At 51.4% G+C, this 19,606-nt stretch overlaps 1 protein-coding gene across 1 annotated transcript in view; it reads left to right on the top strand.

Annotated features, from left to right (window-relative positions):
* Positions 1 to 19,606, top strand: part of Eeig1 (estrogen-induced osteoclastogenesis regulator 1) — a 29,625-nt gene continuing 10,019 nt past the window's right edge. Inside the window, exons 1-3 of the mRNA XM_087899736.1 lie at positions 1 to 468; positions 18,471 to 18,591; positions 18,819 to 18,848. Coding sequence (XP_087755862.1) covers positions 323 to 468; positions 18,471 to 18,591; positions 18,819 to 18,848 — 297 coding nt within the window. The 5' untranslated portion in view covers positions 1 to 322. The remainder of the gene's footprint in view (positions 469 to 18,470; positions 18,592 to 18,818; positions 18,849 to 19,606) is intronic.

Genomic DNA, 19,606 nt, shown 5'->3' with positions numbered 1-19,606 from the left:
GGGATGCTGCTGCCTGCTCGCGAGCCGCCCTCCACGCTTGCCCCTGCCACCGGGGCCGCGCCTCGCTGTTTACATGTCGGTGGAGCCCGGGCCCCCCGAAGGTGAAAGTAGCCGACTCACAAGACTGGTCCCTCAGACCCCGGGCTCCGGACTCAGATCCTGCCCTTCAGCCTCCGCCGCCATCTGGACGGGATCCGGCTCTGGTGTTTTTTGAGGAGGGGGAGTGTGATTTCGGGAAAGGGATCCTGGGGATTTCTGGGACCCCTCTTTTTCTTTTTCTTTTCTTTTTGCCCTGCGGGCTTAAGACTCAGGGAACTCGCTCATGGCTTTTTTGATGAAGAAGAAGAAATTCAAATTTCAAACCACTTTCACCCTGGAGGAGCTGACTGCGGTCCCCTTCGTGAACGGGGTCCTCTTTTGCAAAGTCCGGCTGCTGGATGGCGGGGATTTTGTCAGTTTGTCGTCCAGGTAGGCATTGAGGCTTTCGTTTTTGCAGGGGAAGGTGTGTGTGTGTGTGGGGGGGTGCTGGTGAGTGAGATCTTGGTAAGTGTGGAAGCCTCAGGTGGGGTCGGGCAAGAGGCTTCCGGGCGTTGTACGTTGTCTTTGGGAAGATTTGCTCTAGGCAGGACTCGGGCCGAGTGAGCTGGCAATGTGCCAGACAGGCACTTGTCTGCAGGTTACCAGCCCGAAACCTTTTAGGGCCCTGCATGCATTCTCCAAGTCACCCGTTTTGCAAACTTGCATGGAAAGAGCTGAATGAAATTTGCACCTTGAGTAAGTAGGGGTGTCCCGGGCCGCCTTGCCACCAAGCTGGCCCCTGTGGCTGTCATATGATTGAGAGCCTGGGCCAGCCACAGGTTTTCTGGCACTCTCCCCTTGGCTTGGAAACCCAGTCCCAGGCACTCCCTGGATCTGATTGAGGCTGGATTTGGGGTTGCCCAGCCCCCTCTGAGTGACTGCCCTCCTCTGGCTGAAGCTGGACTGCTTTGCATTGCAAATGTCCTTGCCAGGAGACTACCTTCCTGGCTGAAAGAAGCCCTCCAGTTAGGTTTTGTGTCTCTCACGGTCCTGGTAGGTCCAGCTCTCCAGGTACTGCGGAGTGAGATCCGAGTTCTCAGTCTAGCCTTTGCAGATTGAGCTCACTGGGGTCACACAGTCCTGGCCTGGGGAATGGGAGTCCTGGTCAGGATAATGGGCCCCGAAAGAGGAAGGAAATGGTTACTGGGGACTTTGCCTGAGCAATAGCCCACCAGACTTGGCCTGTTCGGAGACCTGTTGGGTGAATCTGCTGGGAGAAGAGAAGCTGCATGGATAGAGTGAGGTGTCTGTTCTATGCACCGTCCTCCTGTTCTGCTTAGAGCTGCTTATCTGAAGAATTTAGACCTTTCTGGTGGGGGTGGCTGCAGTCTGCTGCCTGTGAAGCCTGTAATACCTACAGCTTCCTCGCCTAACGGCACGTGTCAGAGGGTTATGCCCAGAGATGGGCCTGGAGACAGCCACTTCTAGACTTGGGTGAATTACCCAGACTCCCTGAGCCCTGCTCTCAAGAGCTAGCAATTATCGGTGCTCTGCTTACCGTTTTACTAGTGCCTCTTAACCCCTTGACTGTGCCATGAAGCAGGAGTAGAGGTGGGGGCCTGGGGGAGCGTTTTTACAGAGGTGAAAATAGAGGCTCAGAGAGAATGGCTTTAACTGCTGTCTTGTGCCCTTAGCTTCAGTTTCCCCTTTCGTAATATGGGGAGCCCTCACCTTTCGGTGTGAGGGGGATGGAGAGTGTATCATGTCTCTCTCCAGGGAAGTTGTTAAACAGCAGTTACTAGTACTCCCCTCAACCCCAGGTCATTGGCAGGGAGCTAGGGGGAACACGGGATGACATCCCTTAATCAGCAGAGGTCCTAGGATTAGGCACAGTACCAGGAATTTGTATCAAGACCCTTAGCCAGCCACCGTGACCCTACCTGTCAGCTTTTTCCTTACCTCAGCTTGTTCCCACATCCTGGACAGTCTGGAAAGTTCCGGGATTTAGCACACATGCTCCGGATTTTACCTCTGTTTCCCCGTCTTCCTTCTGGCAAGAGGCCACAGATTCTCTGAGCCCAGCTGAGCCTAGGTAGTCTTTCCTGGTTCCCATCCTGGATAAAGCCTCTTGGCGGGGAGTGGCTGAAGAGAAAGAACTAGCATTGGGGCCCAAAGCTGGGGGCTTCCGTGCTGGGTGCTGCAGCTGTGGCAGCAGAGAGCCTTGATATTGGAACCTGAGCCGCTTTGAAGTGGCTTTGGTTTCTGTATGCTTTTACCCAGTAGGTGGGGGTTCCTAGGTTGCTGTTCCCTTTGCCAGCACCCCTCCCACACTGATCCTGTAACCCAGAAGCCTGGGCTACCCCTCCACTACTATGACCTTATTGTTTAAGTTCGGTAGGGACTTCGGTGACTAGACCTGCTTAGATGCTGGGCCTAGATGTGGCAGCACATCTTCCCAACCGCAGGGACCTCTGGATGGCTTGATGTGCTATTGGCAGCACGGGTGGTAACAGACTAACAACAGCCTTAGGCCCCACCCCTGCAACCCCGCCTTCCTAGCTGGTGTTTTCCAGTGTGTTGAGTACCATGGCAACAACTGTACTCAGCTCTATCTGACCCAGTTGGAACAGGTGGAGCAGGTGACTCCCGGGCTTGTTCCTTAGCCTCACCTTCCAGCACCACCTTAGGAGCAGCAGTTTACGCGGCAGCTAGGATCTTATGTCCAGATTGTGCCAGGCATAGTGCTGAGTGTTTTGCATCAGGTATCCCCATTAATCTTCCATTTGGAGGGACACCGAGGCCAGAGAAGTAAAACTGCACGCTGGAGGTTACCAGGTTGTAAATGCCAGTGGGGAACCAGTTCTTTTTTCATAGTGGCTTTCTCCGATTGTGTACTCAATGCCAGGGACTTGCTGAGCCACTCAGATATCTGACCATATGCCCTACTCAGAGGTGAGGACACTGAGGTCAGGAAAGATGAAGTGACTGGTTCAGTGTAGCAGATATAGACCTTGATTGCAGCAGTTCCAATTCAGAGACCTGTCTTGCCTTGGTGGCATGAGCTAGAAGCAACTACAGGCCCATGTGACACTTCAGACCCTACAAAGACTTCTTTCAGTGGCTTGGGCGGTACAGTAGGATTGGGAGCTGTACAGGGTAGAGGCACTAAACGGGGTTTTGTGATGCTCAGGATAAATATAGAGTCCTCAAGACTATAAGGCGAGTGGCGGAGGGAACTAAAGTAATCACTATATATTTGTGGTCAGGCTTAGGCAGTCACTGGGGCACCGTGGGCATTCGCCATGTGTTCTTGCCTGGGGCCTTCCAGGAAGATAATCCAAGTGGTACCTGGGAAGGCTTTCAGGTTGGAAGGTATCCAGGAGCATACAGAGGTCCCATCCAAGTGTGAGTCTGGCAGATTTAGCATGTCTAAGTGGTTTTCAGGTCAAAAGGACCCCAAACCTCCCAGGGACCCTGCTCCTTGGTAGTATTGGTTCTTTGACTTGCCACGTGCGTGTGGTTGCTGTGTCGGGAGAAAAGTGCAAGGGAACACTGACGTACAAGATGGAGAAGAGAGAGGAGAGGAGGATACTGTCTTCTTAGCCAGTGGATGGGGAAACCACAGTCTGGGGCAGAAGAGTGACTTGCCAGGGCTACTTCATAGGAGAAATGGTGGACCCTGTTGGACAGACTGTAGTCTGGCTCTTATCTCTGTCCCCTGTGCTTCAACCCACTAGGAAAGTGGGTTGGCCAGGAGGAAGAGAAAGACCCCTTGCAAGGTCACCTCCTGCTTTGCACTTAAGTGCCAGGCTATCTGAGAAACCGACCTTGACCTGAGAAGGCCTCCCTCATCCTTGTCCTTTCTTCTTGGCCAGCTTCGAGTCCTCAGTGAGCCTTCAGTGGGCTTTTATTTTTGTAAATAGAGCCTGATTGCTTGCCACACAGGCACTGCCTGCCTTCTGTGGGCACTGCCCTGTGCCCGTCATGTAGGAGTACTCAGGAGCCTCTGGGATTCTTGGAGCATGAAGGACTTCTTTGGAAGAATTAGCTCTGCATCCAGAGGCCTGTGCCCAGGTCCAGGCCCTGACTCTGGGACAGGTAGGGAGGCTTGATTGTTCGTCATCCAAGCCACACATTTGGCCAGGGTTCCATCCCTGTCTCTCAACGTTCCTCATTGAAAAAGGAATGCCCCTGAGTTCACAGCCGTGCAAGGCGTACTCTGGGATGGATTGGTGTGGGGCTCTGAGAAAGCCTAGTGGAGATGGATGCCCACACTCGGGATTCTCCAGCAGTGTGAAGACACAGGAGAAACCCGAAATTGGGTAAGGTATTTATTGTCCTGCTCAGAATAGGGATACTGTGGGCTGAACAAATTGAAGGTAGGAGGGAACTAGTAGACATGGGTCTTTTCTTCCCCCCTGACTGAGACTTACTCCCTTTCGACTGACTTTCACAGTGAGCAGCACTAGCAGTTAGGTGGTGGCAAGATGCCTAGTATGCCAAGCTAATCTGGGATGGGTCCTTGTGGATCTCAGTGGGCCCTGGCAGACCACCTGGGGAAATGTTTTTGTTCAGATTCTGCCCATTTTGTTTTCTCTCAAGTCGTCTCACCCCTGCCCATAGTTCACTGTCTCATGGTAAGCACACCATCACTATGGGGAGGGCTTCCTTGAGGAGGCAACACTTAATGGGATTGTTAGAAACTGAGAGGGGTCGAGCTGAAGATGGGGAAGAGCCTGTGGAGAAGCCTCTGGCTTGAAGGCGTGTCTGGGCAAGGTAGGATTGGGGTGTGGGAAGAGGGGCTAGAGAAAATAAAAACTTGTTGAACTGTTTCTAGTCTTGGGAGTCAACAGGGGACAGGGGAACAACGTGACATCATTTATCAATTAAGATGATGGCTCTTAGGTACTGGTAAGAGACTACAGGCAGTGTTGACCTAGCCTGGCAGAGTGGTGGAAGGCAGAGAGAAGAGGGAACGGACTAGAGAGGGTAGCAGGCAAAATAGGCAGGAAGGTTCCCTATCCTAAAGGCATGGCACCATACTTTGAAGGTGCTGGAAGATAGGGTGCATAGTAGTCGAAGATGTCCTGGAAACTATTGTTCATGTCAAAATCCAAACTTCCAAAGTTTCAGTGGAAGATTGGATAACAGTATTGTGAGGTAGCATTCAATGCAGAGGCTTTGTAACTGGGTTTTGAGAGCTCTTCTTCCCCCCATAGCATACTCTTAGATCTTTGGCATATTCTGAGGGTCTCTTATCAGTTTGGTTCCTGAGGCCCTGAGGTCTTTCCTGTGCAAGCATGGGGGCCAGAGGACCTGTGGTAAGAAACCCCTCTGGCAGAGGGAAAGGAAGGAGTGGGCCTTAGAGGTTGGCTGGGCAGCAAGACTGGTCCAGGTCCCCTGTCTCTCTTTGAAGTCAGATCATACTGTGGGTAGGTAGCCTCCCTAAGAAGCTTCCCAGCCTGTTTCAGGCCTTAGTAGCTGCTGCTTGCTTGGACCTGGTCTTTGCTGCCAACTGGCTACACTGTTGGCATGTGCCACCTTGGCAGTGCCTTAGCCTGCCTGGCAGCTTGGTAGTAGACCTGACCTGAGGAGATCTGGCTCTGTGGAGCCAAGGCTGCTCCCTGAGGCCTGCTCTTTGCTTGGAGCTCCTGCTTGGCTGGGGCTTCTTGGCAGTAATAACAGTGCCTGCCTGTAGGTCCTGCTTACCTGGGAGTGGCTGGGAGGCCCTGCTTTGTCAGAACCTGGAAACCCTGACTTGTTTTAAAGGAGCCTTGCCTATGCATCCGGGTGCCAGCTAGTAAGTCTGCCTCCGGGTCTCAGGAACTTAGTAGGGACTTGGTATTTGGAGTAAGGGTGCCAAGGATAAGTGTGAGAGAGGGAGAGACCTGGAGCTAAGGTGGGGTGGGAGGGCATATAGCTCCTCCTTATCTACTTCTCTTGGTGAGTGCTTTGTATAATGGGAGCATTAGACTTGTCTCCGGGTCCTAGTGGTGTTCTGAGCTCACTGACTACCCAAAGGTCGAACTGCATTTTTGTAGGCTTGAAGCTGCCCAACCTGTACCTAACCTAAGTGTCACCAGAGGGTTGTGGTTGCAAACTTGTGGTCCTTTTTCTTTGAGTCTCTTGGTACCCGTGGCTTAGAAGAGCTCTTGAATATAGACCTGAAACTGCTTTTACGCCATTCTGCCCAGATGTTTCCTGGCAGTAAGCAGCCCTCGGCCCTGTAGCCATCTTGTTTTAGGGGTCTGCTGACAGAAACTCACTTTCTACTGGTTAGGTTTCTAGTCTGCCTCCCCCACTTCCATACCTCAGCCTGCTATTTACTGCCTATGGCTTCAACAAGGGCCTTGAACCCTAGCCTCTCGCCTGAGCCTCTCTTTGAAGCAGGGCTGCTGGGGCCGGAGGATGTAGTGATAGTGCTTGCTGGAATGCCAGCTTGGCTTCTGGTTCTCAGTGAGAACACTGTGTTACACTCCGTCCTATTCCCTCCGGGCCAAGTGGTATGCCTTTTCGTAGCTGGTACTTCCCTGGGGGTCCGGGCCACTGTGGTGCTGCCAAGAGAGGATGCCTATTCCTCGGGCTTGCTTCTTTGTCTTTAGCAGGGGTGGGAGCCAGTAGGAAGTACCTTAGGTCTGAGCTCAGGGCCTAGTGGGGTTTGCAGTGGGGTCCACATACTTTGTCTTCCCTATTGACTTAGTCCTTCTCTACCGAAACACTGTTCAGGGACTCCTGCAGACAAGCAGACAGCCCCTCACAAAGGTACAGGGTACTGACTGTAATCCTTCTGGTAGGAGGAGGTAGATGAGAGAACCCAAGGTCTTTCAGTGGCCAATATCCTGCTCCCTGCCTTTCTGGTTACTCTGCTCCTCTTCAACCCCTTACCATGCTTTTCCACGTGAAACTACTGCTCAGCCCAAATAGCCGCTCCTGGGGAGTCTCTACCTCTCCTTGGCCTTGTCACCTGCTGTAGCCCCTCCTTTCAAGGTACTGCAGTCTCTGTTCATTGCGTCTAGCTCTGTCTAGCTCCGTAGCAGGAACGAGTTCAAGACCAGGAAAGCCTCCATTGCATCTTAGTCTTTGGGCCTCTTGCTATGTGTTGGCAGTGTCCCAGGCTGGGACGTCTCTCTCCTGGCTCTGAACCAATGTGGTTGTTGGTGTTGACTGTGTGGCTACTGCCAGCTGCTAAGCCCAAGCCTACCCCCAACCCAGTGCCCAAAGTATCAGCCTGTGCCAGGAGGAACCCTTACCCGTATACTGGACAGCTGGCTTAAAGGCTGCAGTTGAAACGCAGCCACGGCCGTTGGCTCAGTTGGGTGTGCCACTTGCAGAGGAGAGCAGTTACGCAGGTTTGGGAGGAAGAGAGTGAGCTCGGGTACTGCCATTGAATCTCGAAACTGCCGAATTGCTCTGTGACTGTGACCAATGGCTTTATCCCTGCAGACTGTTTCCTCTTCTAGAGGGTGCTCACTTGAGGGCAGGAAAACTCCCCAAGATCAAGGTTAGCTGATCAGCACATGACCAGACCCTGGCAGCTACTACCGGCTAAACCTGCAAAGAGAGGAAGTGTGCAACCTGTTATCAGGAGGACAGAGGCTGGTTCCTGTTCACATGTGATGTGCCCTCTTCACCCACCACTTCCTGTGTGCAGATGTGTGCAGGCAGCACCTGTGGCTTGTGCTTGCCTGGGCTGTTCATGTCAGTTTCCTGGTCACCTTATATGTCTGGGGCCATGGGGATATAGTCTGTACCTCTGTAGGATCCCACCTGTGGCAAATGAACTCAGTGCTGAACAACCCTTGAGGAAGTGATGTGAATTGGGGTGGGTAGGGTTAGAGGTTGGTTGTGGGAGAAGAAGAGCTGAGCAGGAAAGAGCCAGTGCTTTGGAAGGGGCTTAGCGAGGGGAGGTTCTTGGGGATGGTCTTGACAGTATGCTGAAGATGCGCCTGGGTTTGAGTCAATCAGACTTGCTCTCCTCCACCCCGAGACAGGGTTTCTCTGTGTAACAACCCTAACTATCCTGGAACTGACTTTGTAGACCAGGCTAGCCTCAAACTCACAGAGATTCGCCTGCCTCTCCTGGTTCAGACTTGCATTTGATTTATTTCTTACTTCATTACTTTTATGTTATATGGGTGTTTGGCCTTCATGTAAGTCTGTATACCATGTATGTGCAGTGTGCATGGAAGCCAAAAGAGGGTGTCAGGTCCCCTGGAACTATAGTTACAGATTGTTGTCTCTTTCTATGTGGGTCCTGGGAATGGAACCCTGGTCCTCTGGAAGAACAACACTCAATTCTCTTAACTGCTAGGTCCCAGACTAGCACTACCAAGGGCAGCAGTACGGTAGACAGTTTAGGGCTGCCAGTTATAGTAGGGCAAGTGTGTTAAACCGAGAAAGGTATCTTCCCAGTTGCTGTCTTGAACCAGTTCAAAGCTGGAGCCATCCTCTGCAGCAGCCAAGGTCTACATGAGCAAGTTCCAGGACAGTTTGGCACCACAGACAAAAGGCCCAAGGCAAGAGTCCATGAGTCCAAAAATGACGTGGCTCAGAAAAGACGAAGTTAGGTTTGTTGGAGTTGGGACCATATCTGGAAGGGGCTTTTAGACTTGCAGAATTCTGCTTAGGTTTAGTTACACAAGTCTGTTCTCTCTGAGGACTTGTGAGCTACATGTCTCTGTTGCAGAAACAAGCCTTGAGATGCCCATACCTCTAGGCTCTAGGTGGGCACCAAAGCTTTCAAGACAAACACAAGGGTGCCTGGAAGTCTGAAGTCAATCTTTGGGGTTTTTCCTGGGTCTTTCTGGCAAGCCAGGCTGAACCATTCCAACCTGATGAGCATCGTTCTTGTTTATGAGGCAGTGGTTCATTTTGGCAACTGCAGGCAGTCTTCTTGGGCTGGGGATTTTCCTTTACCACTTATAACCCCAGCACAACAGAGCTTCCAGGCTCTGGGGTTTAGCAGTTTGAAGGCTTGGTGGGCTCCTGAGTTATTGCCAGACCACTGGGTATCTGGACTTTGCCTGTGATAGTACCTGGCTGCCATGGTGAACCTGTTACTACCCATCATAGCTTCTGTCTCAGAGCACATGCTCCGTATAGCTGGCATGACTAGTTTCAATTCAGAGCAGTAGTTGGAGGAGATCTGGGGCTGGAAGCATAAAGGAAAAGGTTCAACCGGGTGGTGGTGGCGCACGCCTTTAATCCCAGCACTTGGGAGGCAGAGACTCGAGGATCTCTGTGAGTTTGAGGCCAGCCTGGTCTATAAAGCGAGTTTCAGGATAGCTAGGACTGTGACACAGAGAAACCCTGTTTTGGGGGGAAAAAAAAAGGAAAGGTTCACATTTCTTCCATCCTCTCTCCAGCTGTTGCTCTTCTTTCTTTCTGAGGTTCACCTCTTGGAAAAAGTGTGATGAGAGCTGGACCACTGCCCTGGCCATGATATTTGTGATCTCTGCCTGCGGCCCATAAACAGGAAGAGACCAGTAGACATATCTGTCTCAGGGAAGTGGAGAGCATAGAGGAAATGGGGTTTCGCTACTAAGCTTACATCAACCTCAGACCCTCACCTTCTTTGTTGTCTTTGAGGCAAGGTCTCATTTTTTGGTTCAGGCTGGCCTGGATCTCACAGAGATCTGCCTGCCAAGTGCTGGGATAAATGATGTACATCATGATACCTGGCTCCAAACCCTGTCTCTGGAATGATGGATGTGTCCCACTAGTCTCAAGAGATGTACCCTGAGCTCAACAACTCTCATGGGGTTTGTATTTGCCAAAAGAAAGGCAGGAAACAATTGGATCTGGTTGTGAGACTGGCTCTGCCCATTATAGGTATAGGGAAGACAGCCTTTCTATCTGGGCAGCAGTTGAGTGGACTGCTTGGGACTCCAGGTTGCAGAAGGCATCCCTTGTAGCAGCCATTATCACAGACAAGGACCCAGCACAGGACCCTGTTTAAAAAGGCCCAAGGCAAGATCCATGATGGCACTTGAGTAGAGTTCAAAGGCATTCTGGTTTAAGAAGTTGATAAGGTTATCCTTGATGTGTGGGACCTGTGCCTGGAAGGGGCCCACTTAGCCTGACTCCTAGACAGTACTCAGTAAATGTGAGTGGAGGTAGTGACAGTAGTAGTGGTTGGCCCAGGATGGTCTTCAAGTCTGCAGAGTCTCAGGTGTGCACTGAGGAGGTAAAACACAGTGAGTCAGGTCCTCATGGTCCTGTTTGACCCTGAGCCTTTGGTCCTGTGGTTGAAATCTTGGATAGCTACTGAGGACAGCTGGAAAATCAGGTCTGAGTCAGAGTCAGGCTGTGAAGAAAGGTGACTGACTAAATGACTCCTGATTATCTTGTCGTCTCAGAAGTTCAGAGAGCCATGGGGAATCCTCTGTGCAGCAGGAACATCTGGGTAGAGAGCAAGTTGTAGTTGGGAAAACTACCTAGACGCAGAGTGAGAAGACTTGGCTCTACAGAAATCTCTCATTCAGTTGTCAGATCCCCAGATCCGTCTTTGAGGACAGGAGACAACAGCAAGTGTGCCGAGAGAGGCCTTGCTTCTGGGGTCTTGGCTCTGGGAGACAAGGCCGAGTCCTGTGTGCACAGGAGGTACCTCAGGAGGGTCTGGGTGCAGGTGTCCCCATGACTAGTGTCCAGTCATTTCAGGAACCAGGCCTCAGGGACAGTAATCCTTTCCTCTCACTCCTTCCTCTCCCAGTGAATCAAACACCACCCAGGCCTGAGTCAGCCAGGAGCTGGTCACACATTCCTGCCATCTGCCATACCTCTGGGCATCTCAGCTGGGTTTTAGGCCTAGGGAAATGGCCAGATCCAGGGTCCTGGGCAAGGAAGAAAGCTGGGTCATGGTTTTTGCATCTTCCGGATCACCTGCCCCTGATTTCCTCTCTGCAGACACTTTCAAAGGACCAGGCCTGTCCTCCACTCAGCAGAGGCTCCTACTGTGTTCAGGTTAGGTCATAGCAGCCCCATGAGAAAGGGTAGGATGGTGACAGAGACCCAGGAGCTCTTGAAGTCATTGGGTGGCAGAGGCCTGCCTGGACCCATCTTTGCCTCTCCAAGCCTCTCAAGTGAGCCTACTAGATACAGGAAGGGAAGTTCCCTGACAGATCCAGCTCCACAGCTGTGTGTGCTAAGAGGTGCTTCTTTAAGCTCTCTGGTGTTGGGCACGAACTGGCTTGGCTTCTAGGAACTTCTTGCTGCCTCACTACAGGAGGAGGGACTGGCAGGCTGAACTGTGGGGAACTGTTTCCCCTGCACGTGGCCCTGAACTCCTGGCAGGAGCCAGACACTGTTGGGCTGCCACGTTGGCCATTCTGGCCTGCAGCCCCTGGACGGATGCCCTGACTGGCCCCTGGGGTGGGCCACTCCCCAGGCAGCTGTGCCGTTCTCTTCGGGAAAGCACTGGCAGATGTTGTTGATTTAAATTGTTTCCTATTAGACTCTCGCTCAGGCCAGAGCATAGATTGCATCACTAGGACCCCTCATTCGTTGAGGAACCAGGCAGAGCCTGGAGTTCAGGCTGTGCTGGGCGAAGCCAGGGAGGGACAGCCTGGATAGCAAGTGTGGATACCAGGTGATGGAACTTGGCTCTGATGCCTGTGGACTGAATCAGAGAACTAAGTCTCCTAGGACCCAGGAACACAGCGAGGGGTCCTCTCAATGCCTGCTTCTCTGGTCATAGTTACCTGTAAGTTGAATGAAGAGTGGCTTCCAAGGCCCCTATAGTGCATCTCAACTGGAGCTGATTTTGTTAAGTCTCAAGACGGCTCGTCACATCTGGAGTTGTTCAACTCTAATTGGCAGGGTGCAGCTAAATGTGCCACAGCCACAGGACAGCTTCTCAGAAAGAAAATCCCTGTCCTGCGCAGCCCGTGGTCCTGCAGGCTAGTAGACATGTGTGTGCTCACTTGTGTCTGGAAACGCCTGTCCTGCTGGGCTTCACGCCCTACTTTGCTCAGATTTGAGCACCTAACCCTCTTCCAGTCCAGTGCCCCATACTGTGGTGAGTAAATATACTGATGGGCATGTACATTTGTGTATGTGTCCATGTGCATATGTGCATGTGTCTGTATGTATCATGTATGTCGGGGGATAAAACTCAGGTGGCTAGGATTGTATGCCGAGCACCTTATCCTAGTGAACCTTTTAACTGGCCCCTGATGGACACTTATATTTGGGAAAGTGAGTGTTGTAGGTGGCTCTAGGATCACCCTGGAGCCCTGTCACAGCCACCATACTATTCCCTGGGGTTCCCTTTTCCTTGTAACTGCCAGTCCTGCTGCTTGCACCTTCGCATCAACTCTGGGGAGAGTCCCCCTGGGTCGATGAGTTCCTAGCAACCTATGGCTAGGAGGGAGCTCCCCTGGCAGTCAGTCCCTGTCTCCTGTGTGGTGAAGGTCCAAAGCCACCGAGGCTCTGGGCCCTGTTGCACCTTGTAAGGAATGATGCTGCCAGGTACAGTATTTGTTGCAGTGAGCTCATTCCTAGGAACCATGAAGCCAGACTCTGGGGTGGCTCCTAATGTCCTGGGGACATTGCGTTTCAGTCAGAGAAATGGTTGGAAATGGCTCACTTCAGCCTGACCTGCCACCTTCCCCGCTCTCTGGGGTTCCTTTAATAGTCTTGGTTGTTGTGAACCAGAGGGCCTTTTCCTTCTCTGTGTCCATGTTGTGAACCGGAGAGACCTTTCCCTCCTCCATGTCCATGTTGTGAACCAAAGAGACCTTTTCCTCCTCCATGTCCATGTTTGTGTTGTGAATCAGAGGACCTTTCCCTCATCCATGTCCATGTTTGTGTTGTGAACCAGAGGGCCTTCCCCTCCTTCCTGCTTCGGTGCGGGGAGGACTGAAATGGTACAGTGAGTTGGGAGTCTCCTGGCAGGCCGCTGCGGGGAGACCTGGTGTTCTATGAGTTTGTTTCACCCCCGGACCTCAGTTTCTTCACTGTAGAACAGAGGTGGTGTTTACACAGTACTCAGGGTTATGGGGCTGTTCTTTCAGTTCTGTGCTTGAACCTGGAATCCCACAGAATAAGCTCAAGGCTTGGGGATGCTTTATTGAAGTAGAGGCCCGGAGGCATATAGAGTGAAGATCCCTCTGCCAACTCTGTCTTGGACTTTTAGGGAAAGAGGCCATGGTTACAGACAGATGTGGTTCCCGTTAGTATTGGACCCTGATGGTGGCCAGCCACATTTTCTGGTCGCAAGACACAGCAAGGCAAATGCTAGGCAGATGTGGCTCTGCAGAGACCCTGGGTTGATGTACTTCTTTCCACCCCACTTGAGCTGAGGAGTGAGAGCCCCATGCAGTGGGCACACCACCTCCTCCTTTGGGGCTTTCCTGTGTTGTTCCTATTGCTGGAGACTCCCTTTATCTTTACCCAGCTGATCCCCCTTCTCCCCCAGCTTTGAAACCCTGACTGTGACGTCACTGCCCCAGACATCTGTCCTGCTCTGTAGAGAGCTCTTGTAGCCCTTCAGAGATATTGGCAGCTGCCAGTTGGTTTCTTGTGTAACACATTTCCCCCTCTGCTCCAGGACCCTAACCTTTTGAAGGTTCATGCCATGCCTGTAGCTTGAGCTGGTGCCTGCACTCACCATGGATACCCTACAGAGGTCTGCTTGACAGTTGGATACAGGTCCAGGGTTCTTGCTAAGCCATTCTGTGTCTGCCTGAGATAGGCAGAGGCAGTCAGGGAGTCAGATTGAAGAGTCCTAGAGCCAGGAGAGATCTGGGAAGTCCAAAGCATAAGAGCACTGTTTTGTGGGGCACTTACTCTATTTTAGGACAGTTCAAAAATAACTGCAAGGTGGTCACAGAGACCACAGTGGTTAAAGGGCTTGCCCTGTTGCGTCGGGATTTGCACGTCTAATTGTATATCTTAAAACTAAAAGCAAAACCTGTCTCTTTAATTACCTGTCCTTGGCAGTGGCAACAGCAGCAGGGAGCAGGGATGCACGCCCTGAAACCCCAAGCTGGGAGAGCTGACTTACAGCCTTCCCACCCCGACAGCCGGTTGCCCACATTCACTCAGCATGTCCCCACTTGACAGTGCCTGGGGTGGGGTGGTAAGGGTGGGCCCTAGCCTTGAATCAGATACTTGTGGTTCAAATCCCTTTGCTTATTATAACCACCCATCCTAACTTAATCTCCCTCTCCTTTAAATTTTATTTTTATTATTTTTATGTTTTGGTATTTTGAGACAGGGTTTCTTTGTGTAGCCCTGACTGTCTGTAGACCAGGCTGTCCTTGAACTCACAGAGATCAATCTGCCTCTGCCTCCTGAGTGCTGGGATTAAAGGTGTGCATCTCCACCACACGGCTTAAAGATAAATTTTGATGAGAACTACTCTTAGACAAAAACAACTCCTCACCTCAGTTCTAACAGACTTGACTGTCCCCTTCCTTGTGGCCATTGTCTCTTTATATCAGCATGAATAAGCCAGGTGTCTAGGAAGGTAGTAGTTCAGGATTCTGGGCTTTTCTTGGGCTGGGATGATCTCTGAGCCTTGGTTTTTGCCATTCTATTTAGTTATCTGGGGTTGAGCAGGCTAAAGTTTGTGATTTTACACTTGCTGTTGTCTGGTTGCATCCTGAGCCGTTTTATCAGGGCAAGGAGTGGGATACACGCTGTTTACATCTAAAGTATAATTTGTCTTTTCACTTTCTTGAATTCCATGGCTGTCCCACTGTGCTCCTGATATATATTGGCACTGCTGTGCATGGGCCTGTGGTGTCCTGGCAGGCTCAGTCTCTGCCTTCCTAGCACCTCCCAGCCCACTGAAGTTGCAGATAGTATAAGGTGATGCACAGTCTCAGCGCCTGTGATGCTGGAGTCTCCCAGTGTGAGGGGCTCCGATGTTCCCTAGAGTGGCTTTCTGCCTCTGATAGTACTCCAAGACTTAGAGAGGAGTCCCCTTTACCCAGGCAGGCACTGTGAAAATTTACAACCGATATTAACAGTTCGGTGAATAAATAAGGAGCTGGGAACTTAATTCAGTGGTGGAGTACTTGGTTACATGAGCAAAGCCTTAGGAAGAGAGACAAGGGAAGGGGACTTAGGCTGTCAGTGGTAGAATCTTGCTTACCTAACATAAGGCCCTGCATTCCATCCCTGGAGGGAAAAAAGACAACAGTATCCCTTCCCTGCCCTTCCTCGTCCAGAGTTTCCACACACTCAAGTGCCCAGTGGTGGCCCTCATTTGTCATGTGATGTCATGAACATCTCTGAATTCTCTGTGCACACCATCTTGCTTGTGTCCTTTTGAAAACAACAGAGATGATGTATTGTAGAAACCCTTTTCCTGAGGTCCTGCCGATGGGCAAGACAATCCTCCTTCCCTTCCCTTTCTTCTTTCTTTCCTTTTTTTGAGACAAGATTTCATTATGTAGCCTTAACTCAGAGGTCCATCTGCTGTTGCCTCAGGAGTGCTGGGATTAAAGGTGTGAGCCACTAAGCCCTGCTCCTTCCCCTTCTTCCTTTTTTAAAAAATTTTTATTTATTTATTTACTTTTTTGGATGTTTTGTTGTTGTTGTTTTGAGACAGGGTTTCTCCGTAGCCCTGGCTGTCCTGAAGCTAGCTCTGTAGACCAGGCTGGCCTTGAACTCAGAGAACTTGGATTGTCTTCCTTCCTAGGAACACTTTCCTATTTGATGTCACCAAGCAGTCTCTCACACTGGAGTTGTTCCTATTTTTGCCTCACTTGGCATTGACTACTCACCCTATCTTAGCACCCCACATGGTCCCTTTGTAATTTGGGGCCAAGACTCCCTCCCGACCCCCTCCCTCCCCATTTCGGAGCCTTCTATTCCACCCCCTTTGTTCCTCAGTACTCACACTGTCCACATTTCTACTTTAGGGTCTTTGTTTCTGCTCCTGTGTCTTCATCTTGCAGGTGTCTGTGTGGCTCCTTCACTTTGGTGCTTTGGTGTGATGTCACTCCTGTTGAGACCCCCCCCCTTCCCAGCCACCACCTTTCCCTCAGTCTCTGTCTGCCTTGACTGTCTGCTGTCTACCTCCTCCCTTCCCTTTTTAACATCTAGGACATGCATCGCCTGGGCTTTCTGTGTCATTACCATCTGCCTGAGTAGCAGTCCTTCGAAAGCAGGCATTTCTGTCTTCTTTGTGTAGAAATGCCTAGCACATTGTGGGTGCTTTAGTTAATGGTTCCTAGCACGAGAGGGTGGTCCAGGGCTGATCCTGTAAGCCCTGCCCTGCTCACCTTCCTGCAGGAGGGATCAGCCTTTTCACCTGAGCCTGGAAGAGCATCACATGATTTGCTCTGGGCTGGCCTGGTATGGCTGACAGGAACCACAACTGAGCCTCAGGCTTCCTAGCGGGTACTCCCACTACAATCTCAAAGGAGGGGCAGGCAGTTTGCTGTTGGCTTTTGTTCCCAGACTCTAACCCTAATTCCTACCCTTCCTGCTTCTGCAGGTCTCCAGCAGCTATTTCTGCTCTTAGCTGGAGTGGAGGTGGGGTCCGCACAGAGTGATTCCCAGTCCTGTACCCTTTCAGGCTCAGGCCTCAGTTGTTCAAGAGTGAATGTTCTCTACCTTTCTACGCCCTGCCTGTGTAGCCCTGACTGTCCTGGAGCTAGCGCTGTAGATCCACAAGCCAGTGGTGTTTCCCGTTCACAAGGTGCTCTCATCCCTCAGACCGTTTCATGACATCACCAAGAAACCTCACACATACCAGCTGTCACTCTTCATTTCCCCAACTCCTTTCCCTGGCAACCACCAGTCTGCTTTCTGTCTCTCTGGACTTGCCTGATCTGGGCATTTCCTATGGATAAAGTCTACACTAGGCTCTCCTGCGCGCCTGGCTTTGACTTAGCAATAATGTGTCCAAGGTTAGTAGCACTGTGTAAGTGCTTCCTTCCAAAGGACAGCGACCTCTTGAGCAGGCCACGGATGTCTTTCCCACTCACCATTCGTGGTGTTTGGGTTGCTTTTGCTTTTTAGCTGTTGTGAACAGTGCTGCTTGACACATTTATGTGCAGGTTTTGGTGTGGCTGTATGTTCTGTCTCTGGGTGTGGACACAGGAGTAGAATTACTAGATCATGTGGTAATGTGGAACGGCTGGCCTCACAAGCCCACAGGGCTTCAGCTGCCAGGTTTGCCTGCTTTTTGTGCCCCTGAGCCAATGTGGCAGCCTAGGGCTCAGTCTGAAGCTAGATAGCCTGGATTTCAGCCTGCTTTGTGAGTTCTGGTCTTGCAGTCTTGCTGGGGCCCCAGTGTCACCAACTATAAAAAGGGTAGCATAGATCCACAGCCACCCAAGCTGCCGTGAAAAAGCAGATGCCTGACTGCAGCCCTCTCTCATATCTGATAGGTAACCCATGTTTCTTGGGTCACTCGGGGTGTGGAAATGTCACTTCTCAGCTGTGTGCCTGCCCATCCAGTTAGGTGGGATGCACTGAATGAAGACTGTCACACACTGCCTTCTTCCCATGGTTGCCTGAGCACCATTCTGGCAGGATTTGGGCGGGGACTGTAGGGGTGCCACAGTTGAGCTCTCCAGGCTGTGCACTGCTGCCACCCCAGATCTTACTGAGCTCCTCACGGCAGTTGGTTGAGGTATAGATGAGCTGCCCCCAGAGTTCCCATCAAAGAACAGCCATCTCATTTATGCTGGGTTGTTACTGTCCTCACATTCCGGGGCTAGAAGGTTAGAATCCCACCTGGTATCTCAGAACCTTCTGTTTCTTTGTAGACTGGCTGGCAGGCTTTCTCCAGCACTGTGAGCAGGCTGTGGGGACTACCGGCTTTGCCGTTCTGTGAATGGTGCCTAGCACTGGGCAGCAGCATACTGCATTAGTTATTGTGGTTATTGTGTTGTTAGAGTCTGACTGAACCCAGCTGTGGGCCCAGCAGACTGGGAGATCTGGGGCACTGACCAAGCCTTGATCTCTTTTCTATACATTGGGTTGAGTGAGTTCATCCTGGGAAGACTGAAGTGAGGGTCACCTAAGGAGGCCAGCAGGGCTGGTAATGGGAGGGTAGGAACAACCAAGGTCAAGATGCTGAAAATAGAAGTGTGGGCTCCCTGAAAGGCTAGGTGCCCCAGCCTTTCCTCACCTTTTTGATTCTTTGTTTTTCTTTTCTTTTTTCTTTTTCTTTTTTTTGGGGGGTATGTGTGTTGCGGGGGGTGGGGGAGGTGGGATGGAGACAAGGTTTCTCTGTGTAGCCCTACCGGTCTTGGAACTCACTCAATAGAACAGGTTGGCCTCAAACATATAAGGTGAGCACCACCACTGCCCAGCTGATCTTTTGTTTTTCATTTCATGCTTTTTGTTTTTACAGTCATGCTATTGTAGTTTGTGGAAACACTCAGGCAGCAGGGCCCTGCCCTGCCCCCATAGGACTGGAGTGGGGGTTGGTGCCTGTATTAATGACGTATTCACCTGTCCCGTGTTCATCTATCCTGTTTCTGCAGGGAGGAGGTACAGGAGAATTGTGTACGGTGGCGGAAGAGGTTCACTTTTGTGTGTAAGATGAGTGCCAACCCGGCCACAGGCCTGCTGGACCCCTGCATCTTTCGAGTGTCCGTGCGCAAGGTGAGGCGGGTTTGTGTGACTGAGCCTAGGGTTGTGAGCTCAGAGCTGAGGATGGGTGTGAGACTCTCCACCTGTGGGTGCAGGTGCTTTTCCTACCGAGTCCATTACAAGGAGAAATGTGAGCTGTTAACCTGCTCCTTTCCGTGTTCTGTTTTCATGGTGCTTTGGGGCCATCTCTGAGAGACCAGGATTTCCTAGTCATGACTTATGTGTCTGTGTCTCTGCAGGAGCTGAAAGGCGGGAAGGCGTATTCCAAGGTAAGAAGGCCTTGTTCCGCACCACCCCGTGCCTTCTTCCTTTTCCTGGGACTTCACTAGCGATTAGTTAAAACTTAGCAGAGATCACCCAGCCTCTGCTTCCCAGTGCTGGGGCTGAAGGGATGTGTGACCACTCCCAGCTTCTATACTCGGAGTCTGTGTTTTGTGTGTGTGTGTGTGTGTGTGTTTTGTTGTTGTTGTTGGAGATTGAACCCAGGGCCTCACGCATGCTGGGCAGATATTTTACCACTGCTCCATTTTTCTAAGGAAAAAAGAAGTGCACGTATAAAACTGAGTAAAAGCGTGGTGTGTCTTAGGGAAGCGGAAAGGGAGTGCTGTTTGTGCACGCGTGTGCTTGTAAGCAGCAGTTGTTCAAACCAATGCACAGATTCCGTGACTTCAGCTCCTCACTTACCCAGGGTATCATGGGTATCTTTCAGGTCACCTCAGCTTTCTGTACTCTTTCTAATGGTAGCAGTGTCCCACTGTGTGGCTGGTGACTCAGATTCAGCCATTCACTGCTGCTGTAGAGCTGTGTTGATTCTAGGCTTTCATTAATGCTTCCCTTCCACCCCCACTCCTGACTTCAGCCCTAGGAGTAAAACCTTTTCTATGGGAAAGATCGGGAGAAGATGACCTTGCTTTGAATGAGCATGTTCTGTCCTCCATCTCTTGTCTCTGGGGAACTCTTGGCCAGCTCAGCACAAGGCAGACCCTGACCCTGTGGGAGATGCCTGAGACAAAGGTAGCATGGCTCA

Source organism: Myodes glareolus, chromosome 21, assembly GCF_982192425.1.
Source record: "Myodes glareolus chromosome 21, mMyoGla1.1, whole genome shotgun sequence".
NCBI lineage: Eukaryota > Metazoa > Chordata > Mammalia > Rodentia > Cricetidae > Myodes > Myodes glareolus.
This window is presented reverse-complemented; position numbering and strand designations above follow the sequence as displayed.